The 17025-nt window shown below is 33.2% G+C and overlaps 1 protein-coding gene across 1 annotated transcript; it reads left to right on the top strand.

The window, feature by feature from the left end:
• The first annotated feature begins 328 nt into the window (after positions 1-328).
• Positions 329-15882, top strand: LOC101498313 (uncharacterized). The gene is made up of 18 exons (XM_004507059.4): positions 329-508; positions 586-682; positions 777-833; positions 913-968; positions 2065-2098; positions 2392-2479; positions 3189-3280; positions 3598-3672; positions 4191-4279; positions 5174-5303; positions 5971-6060; positions 6645-6710; positions 7015-7106; positions 13903-13968; positions 14072-14138; positions 14906-14994; positions 15190-15316; positions 15569-15882. Exons 1-18 carry the CDS (start codon positions 393-395, stop codon positions 15623-15625), a joined length of 1488 nt encoding a protein of 495 aa, XP_004507116.1. The 5' UTR covers positions 329-392; the 3' UTR covers positions 15626-15882.
• Positions 15883-17025: the final 1143 nt, after the last annotated feature.

Consider the following 17025-nt stretch of genomic DNA (forward strand, 5'->3'; position numbering starts at 1 on the left):
TATTAATAAAATAATTTTCTATATTTTCAAATAACACTACTAACAATTTTAGTAATTGATCCGTGTGGGTTAATATCTCTATAAATATTATATATATTGACATTGTAAATAAATTTATAGTATTTTTTTATAATAATTTTATAAATTAAATTAATAAACAAAAATATATTAAAAAACAAAATTGACTAAATAAAAAAAATCTAAAGATTAAAATAATTAATAAAATAAACAAGACATATGAATTTGTAATTTTGATATATTTAAATCACATTCACGAATTAAAATTGATGTTTACTTAATAAGCCAAAGCACATATTTTGTTGTTGGCCCATTTAATTGGCGGGAAGTTTTTTGACGCCGTTTAAGAGTGGGACATTTTTGCTTGCAACTTGATGCAGTTTGCTTTTGCGTATATATATAAGCGTAGTTTATGCGTAGAGCGCGCGAAAATGGAGAAATATTTGGTACCGCAGAACCCCTTAAAAGAAAGGGTTCATCCTCGTCGTAGGTAATTTTTAAATTTCTTTTTTATTTGTTTTGGCATTTAATCAATGTTAATGGTTATTGTATTGGTTGCAATTGAAGGTTGCGTTGGAAGAGAAGTATGATTGAACTTAATGCGAAATTTGAGCCCAGTTATCGTCATGAGATGATGAACTTGCTAATGCGTTCGTATTCTGATGTGCGGTTCTGTCTTGTTTTTTTTTTTTTTTTTTTGGTTTTTAGGTTTTGATGGATTTAGTTTAATTTTGATGCGATTCTTAAATTTTGTGAAGGTTGGAGTGTTTCCGCACTTGTACCAAACGGATAGTGGGGAGCCTTGCTGCTCTAACGTATGTATATTGATAAATGTGTGTATAAGTCACCTAAAATGTTTTAATTTAATGTTTTATTTTGGGGATTGTGATACAGCTCAATCGAATTCTTGGCGAGACAAGTTACGAACTTAATTTTCCACTGAGAAGAAGGTAAATTTTGACATTTTGCTTTCATGGAGGATAAAATAAGGAGAAATTTGTTTAACTTGTGATTTTAGATGGGTTAGAAACTTGTGTAAGAAGAAGGTAATTTTTGACTTTTTGTTTAAGAAAGTAGTTTAAAAATGAGATAGTAAGGTAACCTGCCCTATTTGACACAGACCAAAATAACATATCATTTTTAACACAGACCAAATTGTCATGTGTCAGTTTTAGTGAGTTGGCAGCATAGTGGGTACAATGTTGTCAAATATTGGCACCATGGTGGATTGCGGCGACATATTTTTTGACAACTGCTATAGCCAATTTGTGAAGGATGGCACCACCATAGCCACCATAGCGTTTAATGATGGATATGGTGGCTTAAATTGGTGGATTTTTGGCCTTCTGCCATGGTTCACCATCTGTATTTGATAACAATGAGTGGATAGACATGTTTTGCAAACCATATATGTGGGGGATAGTAGTATTAGCAATGACATTGATGCGGAAGAGCTGATGCGTTTGCAGTGGTATTGATGGTTTAAAGTAAGCATAAAAAATTGATAAAATCAAGTTAGAGAAAATATAAATAACTTATATGTATTCTGAACTTTTTAGTTCAACAACAGATAATGAAAAACAAGTTTTCCTATCAGTCAAAACTCTTAACATATAATCAATTGTCTTTTAAACATTTTCGATAAAAGTTGTTTCTTAATGCATAATATGTAAGTTAATCTGCAATAACATATGCAGAAGGTATTTGTATATCTAAAGTTTTTAGTAAGTTAATAAAACCTAGCCACACACTTGTAGTTTTAGCTATGAAGCTAATATGTAATCAATAAAATTGAATCAGCTACATGAAGATTGGTATTTCAATCAACTTGAATTTGGTCTAAGGATACTCTACACTTCCTACTTTATGACAATAATGTAAAACAGAACTGTGTGAACTGATTTGTTTATTCTTCCTTTGAAAAGAAGAGTCAGTAGTTAGCAATGGCATGGAGTGTTGGGCATGTAATTTTCCATTAATGGCGTTTAACTTTGCATGTTGCTAATGAATTCTCTCTACAAAGGGCTTACATTTGTTTGTTAACAGGAAAGGCGTATCTTCTATTGACTTTGACAACAAGGTAAATTCAATTTGGTAAATGATAATAGTAAAAGTTTTTAGTTGTATTTGGGTTAACTTAATGATTGTGATACTTGTTTCACATTTTTTAGGACATGTTAATCCTCTGTTTATTTTTCATTTGTGTCACTTTTTCTAAGAATGAACTATATTTATTGGATGCGTGCCAATATTTAGTCACTAAAGTGCTTTTGCTTGAGTATCTTTTTGTCATTGTGAGGAATGTTCAAATTTGGTAAACCTGATTAGTCTCACCCCGTGTTTTCCCCCCTCTACTTTATTTTATTTTTCTAGGGAATATACTTGGCGTCTGTCACAAAATCAGGGTGCTTAACGGTTCATGACTTTGAAAGTCTTTATTGCCAGACAAACAAATTAACTTGTAAGTTCGGCTTTAGAAAATATGTTTTGTTGCATAAACTAATGTTGTGAAACCTCATTGTTAGAGTAATGCAATGATGGCATTCGTTTCAATATCTTTTGAGTTTTGAACAAACTATTGACTCTTAAGATTTTTAGGGCATTAGTCTAGAATTTAAGTGTTCCATGAGCAATATTCCTATTTCCTGCATCCATTAGTCTTGATGAATGCATGCACTATTGAAGAAGTAAGTATGCTTATTCTGCTTCCACTTGAGTTCATTTCCTTCTATATATATTGCTTATACTTTAAACAGTGACCGCCTTAGGCAGAATGATAATAGTTGTTAGCATGTGAACTTTTATGCATTGGTTTTGTCCACTTCTAGACTGTTTTAAAAACTAGGTGCTATTGCCATTACCATGATTATAGAGGCTTCAAAAATGGGAATTTGATTTTCTTCTAAATTTGTTATTTGCTTTTGTCTGTCTCAATGATTCTCATTATTTATAAAGTGGAGTTAAATTTGTGAGTTGGATTTTTTTGTACCTTTTTACACCACCATGCCTACGAGAGAGTAAGGAAAAAGCATTTGGGACCTCCCATTTTTAGCTCTTACTTTTGTATTTTTTAGGTAGCTTCGTATATGTTTTTTCATTGGATAGAGAGCAATTTCAGATGTAGTGGCAATGATTGTTTACACATGCTTTTATGTTTACTGTGATGGTAGGCTTGCAAGAAGATGAAAGCAAACTTTTACTGCATCTCTCACCTGATCGACAACTTGATGTTGTCAAATGGAATCCTCTTAACCAGAATGAGGTTTAAAGTGAATTAAATTACCTTCTTACTTGCATTGTATTGTGAAATTTGTATTATCAATTATTATTTCCAAATAATATCCACCAAATATACTATGTCATATACTTCACTTTATCTTTCTAGTTTTGTATTGTTATTTGTGGAGGAAAGTATTTTGATTTGTTTTCTCATTATTTTTATGAAATAACGTCTGCTAGTGCTTGTGCATTTTTATGCGAGAGATGTGAATTGTCAATTTTATTGAAATATTTTTGTTGTTCCAAACAAATTAAAATTTTATTTTCCCTTCAATTTAAACTTTGCCATTTTCATTTCAGGTTCTTTGTGCCTCTTTGAAACGTAATGTACTACTCATATTTGATGTTGCATATTTGTTGTCAGAACCAATTGAAGTAAGTTTCCATTATAACCTTTTGTTACACTCTCCTGTTAAATCTAGCTCTGCTCACATTATTATGCCAATACTATTTTCTTTCAAAAATCATTTGTTTCTACTATGATACTTGTTGCTCCATCAAATTCAGTTGATACCATTTTTTTTATTGCGTTATGCCATTGATATTAAGTGGTGCCCTGTCTTCTAAATTTTATTTTTTGTTAAAAGTAGCATGCTGCACCTTTTTCAACTTTGATCAAATCATCATCACCTTAAAATCAAGTGCACAGGAATAAAACTATGCAACCCATATCTCATGGGTCCTATCTATACAAATGAACAAGAAACACAGTATAAATAAATTAAGCTCCCCTCAGAAACAGACACATATTATAAGACGTCTATCTTTTCACATTATCACATGCTGCTCATCTTCATGACTTTTGAGGGATATATGCTAATTGCCAAGAACAAGTGTTTTTCATATCTGTGCTAGTCTGAGCAATTTTTTCATCCTTAATTGACATGATACAGGTGTTACGTACAAGACATACTGCCACAGTTAATGGATCCAACATACCCATAGGTCTATCTGATGTTGCTTTTGCATCAAATGACTCAAGGCAAGTGAGCCTTAATTTAGAGGAGATGTCTCGTATGCTTACAAGGGATGATGAATTCCTAATACAATGCCAACTTATTCTTATAAATAAGATGCCTAAAGATATAATTTAAATACTTATGTTGGGTTATAGTTTTGTCCTTTATTTTTGTTGCGACTGATTATCATGATCTATCCTTAGGCATGACTGACATACATGCTACTAACTCAACACAATTTGCCTGAAAAGCTCAACTCATGCATTTCTAAACAAAAAAGCTGCCAAAGTATTCATTCCATATAACTCGATGTGGTACTTGGTCACCCTATAATACTCAAATCTCTATCAAGTCCATTTTTCTAAGTTCATCTAGATTTTTAACTTCAATAGAAACTGCAAGGTGCTAATCATGGCACAAAGTCACAGAAATTTCTACTAGTTCTTATGTCCCGATCTTGAAGGACTACTCACCTTGTGGGTGTAAACGTATATTTTTCCTTTTTAAATAATTGTTTTCATTTTTATTTTTATTGTTGTGAAAAATTGCAGTAAGGATAGGTTAACCAATGCTGACATGCCCAAATCTTAACGTTTGAATAAAGGTTCACTCTAAGAATTTTAAGGTACCTGTGAGCTCATAGTCCTTATGTGAGCCAGGGGATCTCCTCAGATTTCAAATAGAGACCTGTATAGCTTTCTTTTTCATGATATTGTTGTGTATTTTCTCTAGACTAATAACCTGTTGGAGAAAATGGCATTGGCACGAGGAGTGTTTTTAGTAAGACTCGTTGATTATACCCAAACCAGATAGCTGAGTCTAAGTATAATTTTACTCTTGATAATGATTTTTATTCTGTAAATTCATCAATTATGTCCGTTACTATGCTGTTCTTAATCTGCTACGAAATTTAACAGGATATTTGGTGCTGATACACATGGTACAATTAATGTTTGGGATAGAAGAGTAAAGAGTCTACCTTGCCTCGAACTTACATCTACTTTATTTGGTACCCTTAACAGCATCCAGTTAGATGCAGAAAATCAGGTCAGGAATTATTTGTTTAGTCTATTCAGTTATCTATCAATTCTCTTCGAACACTAATGAATTTGTACATTATTGTCTTGGGTCTAGTCATTGGAAGTTTTTCTAAAGTCTTGTTTTTTCTTCTGTATTCGAGGGTTCTTTCCTATAGTAAAGCAGAGGACCAGTGACTAGTCAGGGAACTGGTCTTGGCTTGGTAGTATTTAATTTTATGAGCCCAGAGCAGCTATTTAGGCAGTTGAAGTTTGAGATAATGGAACTGAACATTATATAAATACAAATCAGATACAGTTGCATTATAGACTTTTAGCCATATTTTAAGTGATAAATCATGTATGGATGATAAAATACCCACTTCAGTTGGCCAAATGTCTAAATCTTGTAGTTCGTGTGAAGCAGATGTAAAATAATAATATGTAAACAGAATATACAAGGTTTTGGCTACTGGGCACAGGTGAAAATTGTACCATATTTTGGTGATTTTAATTTTTAGTACTATTGAAACCGCACACTGTTCCTGGTCCACCTTGATAAAACTGAACTAGCATAACTGATGCAATTGCATCAGGTTTTGATTTTAACGAGTTTAAGCATACCTTTTTTATTGTGTTTGCAGTTTGGTCAACAAAATAGTGAAATTATTAACACTGGTTATTTGTATTTTTTCCAGATTATTTTTGGTGCTGGGAGGCATGGGATTGTATATGTGTGGGATATTCGTGGTGGAAGAGCATCTGCTACTTTTCTAAGTCACAAAGAGGTTATTTCTGTACTAAAGTGTTTTTATCTTACGAATATGTTCTACAACTCTGAAAATAAGTAAGGAGTCAAGGCTATTGGACAAATGTTACACATCTGCTTCTGCCATGACTTATTCAAGGACCGAGCCTTCTGAGTCTTAGGCTATTGCATCAACAGGATACTGGTTTCACGGCTTAGTCTCTGCCTGCTTACAAAATAATAGCCGGTGATTTTATAATATAATGTTATCAGTATGTCAATGAAAAGTAACAATGGGCCAATGGTGCCCATACTGTTACAATTAAGTAGATGAAATTGCAATTTACAAAATAAAAATACCTCTATCTAATTATATGTTTTGATAAATACCTAGAATATAAATTGTAATGAATAGGCATAGATGCTGAATCTCGTAACCTCTTGATGCATGCCTTTCTAGAACCTTAAGGCATGTCTTCATACTACCTTTTATCACAGATTATGATATGTTTGCTGCTTGAAGCATACTTTTGTTGAATAAATCATGACTTCTTCAACAGATGTTATTCTAACATATATTTTCCAATATTAACTGATCTTGTGCTGATTTTTTTGGCTTTCTAGATATGCCAGCCACCTGTAACATCAGTGAAGTTGGCAACGTTACTAGAGAAGATTGGATCCTTGAAGGTGTGATTAACATATATTTCTTTTATAAATTAAAGGGGAGCAAAACTGCTTCCTCCTTTGTGCGATGCCTACATATTTTTCTCGTAGATTTTTTTTCTAAATTTTCTATATAAGTATATCATTATAAATGTTCCATACTTGTTGTGAATGGCTGACTGTCAAAGAGAGAATACAAGTATTAATTTGAAAGTCAACATGCTTTTAGTTTGCAGTAAAATGACTGGATTGCGCCACATGTTGATATAGTCTTTTGCATACTAGAATTTTATAGGCTAAACGCTAAACCATTCTTATTGTTATGTAGGCACAAGCAGAAATTGTTCCGAAGGAGATTCACTCTATTGGTCTTAATCCGTCGTGCCCATATCAGTTAGCATTCCATCTAGACGATGGCTGGTAGGTTGGCAAATGCATTGGTTTTCTTCCCCCTCTATCATGTAAGACAGAATTTTGTGACTATGCTTAGTGTTTCCTGCATGCCTGATTTCTTTCTTCAGCTAAGTAGAGTTTCCACAAATTCCATGATTCTGTCATGTTAGCTTCTATCATTTGACTATGTACTAAGACTACGTTAAGGAGTTGGGATTGGAGGGGACGAGATGAGAGGTGTATGAGGGAAAATAGAGGAAGGTGGAGGATACTTCTTCACCTTGATTGGGGGTTCTATTTTTCTCCATAAGACTAAAATCCCTCAACTCAAGGGTACTAAAATGAATTGGATGAGGACTTTCAATGGTTTTTTTTTTCAAATCCTTTTCATTTTTCTCAAAAGAAGGAAAATATTAGTCAATAGCCTTCCCCTCCTCTCCAAAAACACTTCCCAATCAATGAGAGGGATTCGCCTCCCCTCCCAATGCTTTCTTGCCTTCTCTTCTCCTACTAACTCTCAAACAAAGTGTTAGGACCCCAAGTATTCTTCATAAGCCTCCTGTTCTAAATGGAACCTGGGGAATAAATCGATTCATTTGTTGTATTCATTTTGTAAAACTGTCTAACAGTTGCAAAAGGGAATTCCCTTTGTTGAAAAATAACAGAAAATGGTTACTAGTATCCTTTTTCCCCATTTTCTTTCTACTTTCTCTCACTTTCTCACCCAACCAACTTTAGCTCTATCACAAAGTCTAAAAGTATGATTGCTAACTACATAGGTAACTAATGTTCAATTTCCTTTGAATGGCCTTATACTTTCTTGTTTTTTCTTCAAGATTGAATTTGGGAATAAGTTGTTTCAAAGATGGAAATAATGGTACAGAAGGGGCCAAGAGAGAAAGGCATAGATAGTTCATAAATTTGTTCTACAAGATTACAAGGTCTAAGAGCATGTTGAAAGAACAGGGGAGTTATTTAATTCCTATCTTTGTGAAAAAAGGTGACAGATAAACGACATTCATTATAGAGGGTTTGAACTTACGAGTCATCATGAAGCTTGGAGAGAGTTATTGAGTAGAGATTGTGATTAGAGACCCACATTACTGAAAATCAATTTAGGTTTATGTTGGAGATATCAAGAATGAAAGTTAATATATTTTCCATGAAGATGATAAGTATCTAAGCACGTAGAGAACCCTCCCTTAAAAGCTAGCTATTAAGGAGGAGAACCAAACTGCTTAAATACTACTCGATGTAGGACTTGTGCACTCTATAATACTCGATTCTCTATCATAGCACTATCCTTGAGAGCCGAAGTCCCGATGGTTTCACTCTATGGCACTTGGAGCCTTTATATTTTTATCTATGTTTTCAATGTTCTTGCAGAAATATATCTAAGAGACTTTGTCATGGTGCTTGCTTATTGTGGAATGTGGAGAATATTATCTTAGTTGGAGAGTTCAGTGAAGCAGTAAGGGGGAAGTTAGGTATATAGAGACAAACCTTGAAAGCACATGACTTTCGTCTACATAGAAGCAAAACAAAGTATATAGAATTCAAGTTTACTAAGAGACAAATTCTAGCTTAGAGGTACTGCGTTTTAGGGAGCAGCTAGGTTAAAACAAGAGGGAATGAAAATTTCTTATTATATTGAAATTGAAACAGTACAAACATATATATATATATATATATATATATGTACAATGCTGCTAGCTATTTAATGAATGCAGAGAATAAAGAAAAAAATAAATTAAGAAATAAATCAAATCAGAGTGATTTCATTCTTTCCTAAAATACAAATAAATTTAAATAAAAAATCAACTAATAAACATAATCACATCAGATCTAATTGCTATATGTCAACACCCCTCCTCAAGTTGGTGCATATATGTTTAGCATGCTCAACTTGTTTACAAGAAATTCAAAACTAGACCTGAACAGATCTTTGGTAAGGATATCGGCAACTTGTTGTGAAGTAGGGGCAAAAGACATGCAAATTAGACTTGCATCTACTTTCTCTTTTATAAAATGTCTATCAATTTCAACATGTTTGGTTTGGTTCATGTTGAACAGGATTTTGAGAAATACTAATTGCTGCCTTGTTGTTGCAATACAACTTCATTGGAAATTTATAGGAAGTTTAAGCTTTTCTAAGATTCTTTGAAGCCATAGGATTTCACAAGCACCTTGGGCCATTACCCTATATTCTGACTCAACACTGCTTCTAACTACTACATTTTGTTTCTTACTCCTCCAAATAACTAAGTTTCCCCAAACAAATGTGCAATAACCAGATGTTGACTTTCTATCCGTGATGGACCCTGCCCAATCTACGTCAGTAAATACCTCAATGCCTTGTTGATCAGTTTTTTGGAAAAAACAGTTCCATTTTGGGGGAATTTTTGAGATACCTTAGAATACGGTAAACAACCTCTAAATGTTCTTCGTGAGTTGAGTGCATAAACTGACTCATTAAGCTAACAACAAAGGCTATATCTGGACAATTATGAGATAGATAAATTAGTCTTCCTATTAATTTTCGATATCGAGATGTATCCACTGGATCACCATTGCCATCACTACCAATTTTCTGATTAGGATCTATTGGAGTATCAACTGGCCTACAACTCATCATCCTGGTTTCTTTTAGAAGATCTAAAGTATATTTTTGTTGTGATACAACAATCCTTTTCTTTGATCTTGCAACTTCTATTCCCAAAAAATATTTTAAAGACCCAAGAACTTTAATTTCAAACTCAACAGCAAGAGATGCCTTCAAATTTTTTATTTCATTAGAATCATCCTCGGTGATAACAATATCATCTACATAAACGATCAATATAACTATTTAAGAAGAATGTTTCGTAAACATGGTGTGATCACTTTGACACTGAGAATATCCCTGCTTCTTAACAAATTGGGTGAATCTTTCTAACCACGTTTGAGGTGACTGTTTCAAGCCATAAAAAGGTTTCTGAAGCTTGCAAACCTTTTGGTAGAATTTAACAAACCCCAGGGGTGAATCCATATAGACTTTCCATTCTAAATCTCCATTTAGAAATGCATTTTTTACGTCTAGCTGTTATAATGGCCAATCCAAGTTAACGGCTAAAGATAAAAGAACTCTAATGGTGTTAAGTTTTGCAACAGGAGCAAAAGTTTCTTAGTAATCAATACCATAAGTTTGTGTAAAGCCTTTGGCAACTAGCCTGACCTTATACCTCTCTTTTAATCCATCAGCCTTGTGTTTTATGGTGAACATCCATTTGCACCCAATAGTTCTCTTTCCTCTAGGTAGGTCCACCTCTTTCCAAGTTTGATTTTTTATAAGAGTACTCATGTCCTCTAAGACAGCTTCTTTCCACTTAGAAACCCTTAGAGCTTGTTGTATATCTATTGGGATCTCTGTTTTTGTCAGTTCACAAGTAAAAGCTCTAAAAGTGGGGGATAATTTGTCATAAGATATAAAGTTAGAGATATGATGTTTTGTACATGCTCTTATCCCTTTTCTAACAACAATGGGTAGACTAGAATCATCAAAGGTAGGTTCTAAAAGGACAAAATCATTGGGAACAGGTATAGCAAAAACAAGATTATTATGATAAGAATTTTCAGAATTTTGAAATGGTACAACAGAATTAAAAAGACTCTTACATGTCTGATCCTTGGATGTTCGACAATGTTGAGGTTCTCTTCTGTGAGACACTTTTTTCCTTAAGTATACGTGGTCAAAGGGTTGGATACCTTTGTCACCAATTTCAATTGTCTCATTTTCAACTTCTGGTTTTGTCTAGATATTTTCTTGAATATTATGTTCATGGCTTTCTTGACTAGATTCTCCCAAGGATTTTGTTTTGTTACTTTCCTCAATTTCTAGTATTTTCAAATAGGATTATGTTATGTTACTTTTCTCACAATCTGTTTTTTTCCAAATTGTTTAGAAAATCCAGATTTGTAATTTTTAAATATTGATCATCATCTTCTTCTTCTATTTTCCCCCTTGAAGATGATTACCAAAAAAAGGAGTTATTTCAAAGAAAGTTGCATCCATAGTCACAAAAATCTTTTTGGAAATAGGTTCAAAACATTTGGATCCTTGTTGATTGGATGCATAGCCAATAAAAAACACATTTTCTTGCTCTAGGCTCAAGTTTTCCTTGATTCAGATCATGAATATGAACAAAAACAGGACATCCAAATATCTTTAGGGGTAGAGTGTGTGAAAGTTTATTATTAGGAAATAGATTTGTGAAAATATCAAACGGAGTTTCGTAATCTAAAATTTTGGTAGGCATCCTATTTATCAAATATGTTCCAGTAAGAATTGCTTATCCCCAAAGATACTTTGGAACCTCATTTTGAAACAACAATGCCCTAGCAACTTCAAGGAGATGTTTATTTTTCGTTCAACCACTCCATTTTGTTGTGGAGTATCCACACATGAACTTTGATGAATGATACCTTGTTGTAGAAAAAACTCATTTAAGTGTTTATTAAAATATTCCCTTCCATTATCACTATGGAGAATTTTGATTTTTACTTGAGCAATATGTCATATGATCAATGGCTCCACAATCGATGATCCATGGAGTTTGACTTTGGTTTGGAACTCAAAAGTGCAGAAGAGAAAGAGATACCTTTTTGAGCAAGATAGGATGAAGAAGTAACTGGCATACAGGTAAAGAGCTTATACAGGTGCTCTAGTTGTTACTTAGAGAAAAGAGATGCCTCAGAGTTGCCTTTATTCTCCACATTTTCTACATTTGCAGCTTGGAAGGCCCTACCCTTTCCATATGGCTTCTTCTTCTTCTTCTTCCAGTTGGGTGGTTTTCTATTAAGTTTCCAACAAGTTTCCTTAGTGTGCCATGGTCGTCTACAATGATCACACCAAGGTCATTTTTTTCTTTCTCCGTCTGCTTCGTATCCCTTTGCAGCCATAGCAAAACTCCCAGTTTCTTGCACCTTTGTACTATCAGAGTTTTGCAACACAACTTTCCTTTTGGATTCCTCTCTCCTTCAAAAAATACTTCCCTCAATGAAGGCAAAGGTTTTCTACCCAAAATTCGACCACAGACTTTATCAAGTTCTGGCTTTAGTCCTACAAGAAACATAAAAACCCTATCATTTTCTTCTCTTTTCTTAAATCTGTTTGCATCCTTGGAATTCTCCCAATCATCCTCGTAAACATTAGTCAAGCTCCTGCCAAAGGACAACCATGAGATTAAAGAATGTTGTGACACCTTTATCTCCTTGTTTGGACTGCCATAAACAAGTCTTAAGTTCATAAATCTGTGAGAAGTTTTCCAAGTCAGAATAGCAATCGCATACAGCTTCCGACACCTCATTTGCAGTGGAAATAAATAGGTAGGGCTTCCCAATGAAAGATTCCAATGAGTGAATCATCCACCCAATGATTAGGGAGTTCTTTGACTTCCATTTTTGGTAGACTGGATCGGTCTTCTCTGGTTGAGGAGTGTCTCCAGTCAAGTAGTCTAACTTTCCCTTGCCATCAAGAGCTAACTTCACAGTCTAGACCCATTCAACATAGTTTCTGCCATTCAGCTTTTGGATTAGAAGCTGTAAACCAAAGTTTATGGATAGTGGATCATTTGTTGTAGAGGTTGACACGATTTTAGGGTCACCATAATTTTTTTCTGGTATTGTAGTAGTGGAGGAATAATTTTTTTCAGTTTCTTGTGAGGACATGGTGAGCTGCCACAGGATCAGAGCGGAAGCTCTGATACCATGTGTTTTAGGGTCCAGCTAGGTTAAAATAAGAGGGAAGGAAAATTTCTTATTATATTGAAACTGAAACAGTACAAACATATATATATATATATATAATGCTGCCAATTATCTAATGAATGCAAAGAATAAAGGAAAAAACAATTAGGAAATAAATCAACTAGAGTGATTTGATTCTTTCTCAAAATACAAATAAACTTAAATAGAAAATCAACTAATAAACATAATCATATCAGATCTAATTGCTATATGTTAACAGGTACTAATTGGGGAAACATAAAATACCACAATTCTAACATTTTGAGTACCTTGAGTCCATCATCCAAAATGGCAAGGACAGAGAGGGAGGTGTCAAACACAATATTCAATCAAGATGGATGAAATAGAGAAATGTTATATTTGCGATAGGAAAGTACCATTCTAGCTTGAAAAATTAATTTTTTTTAAACATTTATATGTCCTGAAATGCGACATGACATGATATAATAAATGTTGAGTGGCAAAGAACTAATACGAAAATAATTTTAGTATTGCAGACATGAGATTGTTATGATGGATAGGTTATTAGACAAGACAAAGTTGGGTTAATATATTTATTACAAAGATAATTTGAATAACTTCTAGTTAGAAACGACAATAGAGTCTCATCTTTAGCTAGTTTGATATTTGTGACGAAGATTTGTTGAATAGGTGAAGAGGGTTGATCAGACAGATGTTAGTCCAAAAGTTAGTGAATAGATAGAGAATAAGTAAAACTATTGACCAACCACTAAGAGAGATTTATAGGTAGATGCTTTATCTTTGAATTTATTTCATCATAAGGTATATGACACCATTTAATCTATGTTGTTGATCTTGTCTAGTGAGAAGAGGCTTCGATATTGTTATTGATGGTGATGATGATGATGATGTCTTCCATAGTTCCATTAGCAATGCTCTTTTGATGTCAATACTAAATAGTAGTATAGTACATCTAAAACTGTTTTTATTGAATTCTACGTCTCAAGAATACATTCTTTTTCTTCCTTATACATGTTAATCCGTCACGCTAAATTGTTGCTTTAATATTTTCATGTAGGTCGGGCATTCTGGATATTAATAATTTGCAAGTTACTCATGTTCATTGCCCACCCCCAGCTTGGTTGTAAGTTTGTTAGTTGTCACATCTAGATTTGCTTTTTTGATATTTGCAAAAAGGCTTTGCAGAATACATCTAACTCTCTTGTTCACTGTTCATTCTTTGTTAGAAATGATTCCTATGTTTCTCTTGATCAAATGGATTTAAGAAAACCTTCATGGTTATCGACATGCTCGGTAAGACACCTTTCTTAATGTAATGCACCTTCTTTATCTATAAGTTATTCTTTACAAAATTAACATTTAGTCATGTTGGCAAGTTATTCAGTTTCTACTTATACAGTGCTTGTGACAGTGTTGATTTTAATTGTCGGTCCTTATACTCATGTCCTTGTTCTAAGAAATACAAGTTGCCACCATTTATACTATCTCACATAGTCGATCCTTACACACACCCACACACACATTTATATATATATTTATTAATTTCAATATCTTTGTGTTTTAAGTCTAATTGAAAGAAATAACATCTAGGGATGAACATGGATGAAAACTAAAAGGTGGAAATTTTTTATCAGTTTAATTGGCATATACTCTATAAGTATAAATTAGTTTTACACTGACATTCAATGAGATATTCGTTTTTCTATGTCATATCAATAATTTAAAAAAATAAATAAAAAAAATGAGATGATGGGACAAATAGTGAATTTTCTTTGGGTTGAATGTAAATTTTTTTACCAATTGATATTGTTTTTTCTAGTATACTCTTCATAATAATTATTGCTTCCAAAATAAATGTAAAATAATTAGGAGTAATTTGGCTAAAAAATAAGCAATACAATTGAAAATTTGAAGAAATATTATAAAAAGGGACAAATTATATCTAGGAATAGAGGCGGTGCTAGTACTAACCAAGTACTAATGCTTGAAGTATGATTGCTGAAATTATTCTTTGATTTATATTAATACACAAATTGATTTTGTGTGTCAATCTAGCGCAGATCTATTTGGCAGGGTCACCATTCGATCGCGGCCTTCATATGTTAGATTTCTACCCGAGTATCAGTTCACCAAGTCACGTGGACTACAAGTAAGTTATTCCAACGGATAGATCCATATATTAGCCTAGCCCCCATTATTAACTTCGACGAAAGCACATAGATGGTGAAATCTAGAGTACACCACACAAATTAACCAGGTGTACTTTCATATATGCCTGAATATAGTTCTCAAAACGTGTTGCAAATGTTTCTTCTCAATAGTTCTGAAGTTTTCTTCTTTATAGGGAGGATATACAAGAACCTTCCAGTCCAATAAAACAGAAGAATCAAAATAGATTCATTCCTTTACCAGAAGGAGTTTTGTCATGTGCTGCTCATCCTTTGTACAATGCCATCGTGGCGGGAACAAAGGTTTGTGTGTTAATTTGTTGAACCAAATACCAATTATAAGCGAACCTGTCATTTTTCAAGCCTAACTATAATTTGTCTAGGACTTCTTCTGACTTTTGCATGTGTGGCCATTCCCACCACTTCAATTTCAGCTTATCTTGACGTGTAGCAATCAAAATTAAAATTAATTATAGCCTGCACGTGTTAAATGTGCATGACTATATTTGCCAATTAGCTGTCTTGTGCCTAAGGTTGATTGATTGTTGGTTTCAGGAAGCATCTTTGCTAGTGATTTCCCAAAAACGCCAGTCATGCAAGGGCGAAGATTAGTCACAAGCATTTGGCAGATTTTTGTAGAGTAGTGGCAATTGGAATGTCCTTTCTTCAACAGCCATCACATATGAACATGCCCTTTTGATATTCTTTTCTTGTACGATAGTTGTATCAAATTTAGTTCAAAATGGAAAAGAAAATCACTTGTATCCATATCTATGTCGCGCACAATTATGTTACCAATTACACAATTTTGCGTTACCCATCGAGTCCATTTAATGATACAATTTAGTTTGAGAATTCAACTAGAAAAAGTTCTTTACTCAAGTATAGCTAGGAGATAAAGTGAGCTTAAAATTATAAAATTAATACAAATGCAAGCAAAACTCAAAATAAAGCTAATATTAACAATACTCAAGTAATTCACCACAATCAGTAATTATTCATTTTCTACCAAGCTAAGCTAAGTTAAACACATCAAAATTGTTCAGATATTTATTCATCACATAAAAAAAGGTGAGGTGAAGTGGTGTTGTCATTTCATACTAAGTAATTAGCAGAGAGACAGAGAGAGGTATACTAGTTTTAGTTATAGTGTTTTACTGTTTTGTACTTGCAACCTCCTCTTTTATTCATCGGATGGGTACCCTAAAAGGGACAAAAATAACATCACTTGTTTCTTTCAAGCTAGGCTGTGATTGCGAATGAAAAGAAAATGAAAGAGAAGTGATCCTCACCATATTTTGTGTGGATAGAAGGACTAGGAAACAAAAAAGATATTACAAGAAGATTCTTATCGAATTTGTTCTACTATAATCAAGATGAACTTTGCGGTCCCATATTTTTTTGTCTGTGATTTTCCAAATAGTGTTTTCCTTTTATAACCCCAAACACGTAAGAGCTATGATTGCAAACCAAAGTTGTCTGCATGGTTTGAATTATGAAGAGAGGTTGAAGGATATTTGATTTGATTAGTATGGATCACAGAGCTTCCCTCATCCAAGTAATTGTTAGAGAACTTTGTTGTCCCGTATTTCCCTTGCCAATGCAATAAAGTCAATTATTGAAAGACCAAATAGTAGGAAGATGCCTTTTATCAGTTACACCTTACACTATGAGTAATTATATATAATTTTATGCGTTTTATTATTTTGGTCCCACCTGATACATACATAAATGGCTAAAATATAATTTTTCTCCTTTATTTTTTATTTTAATTTTTGTTTTAATTTTTCTTTTACTAATTTGATTTTTTTAAGTGTATAATCGTTAGTCATTTTCTCACATAATATAATATAAAATAAGAAAAATCTCATTTATCAATGATTGTTCCAAGTGACATATTACTATCTCAATTGGCCTCAAAAGTCTAAGAAAATGTGTTTAAATGGTTGTCTTCTTCAATAAAATTCTCAAAGTAAAACAAAAGTTTAAAGACAATTATCAAATCTTGTAGG

This window comes from Cicer arietinum, chromosome 6, assembly GCF_000331145.2.
Source record: "Cicer arietinum cultivar CDC Frontier isolate Library 1 chromosome 6, Cicar.CDCFrontier_v2.0, whole genome shotgun sequence".
Taxonomy (NCBI): Eukaryota; Viridiplantae; Streptophyta; class Magnoliopsida; order Fabales; family Fabaceae; genus Cicer; species Cicer arietinum.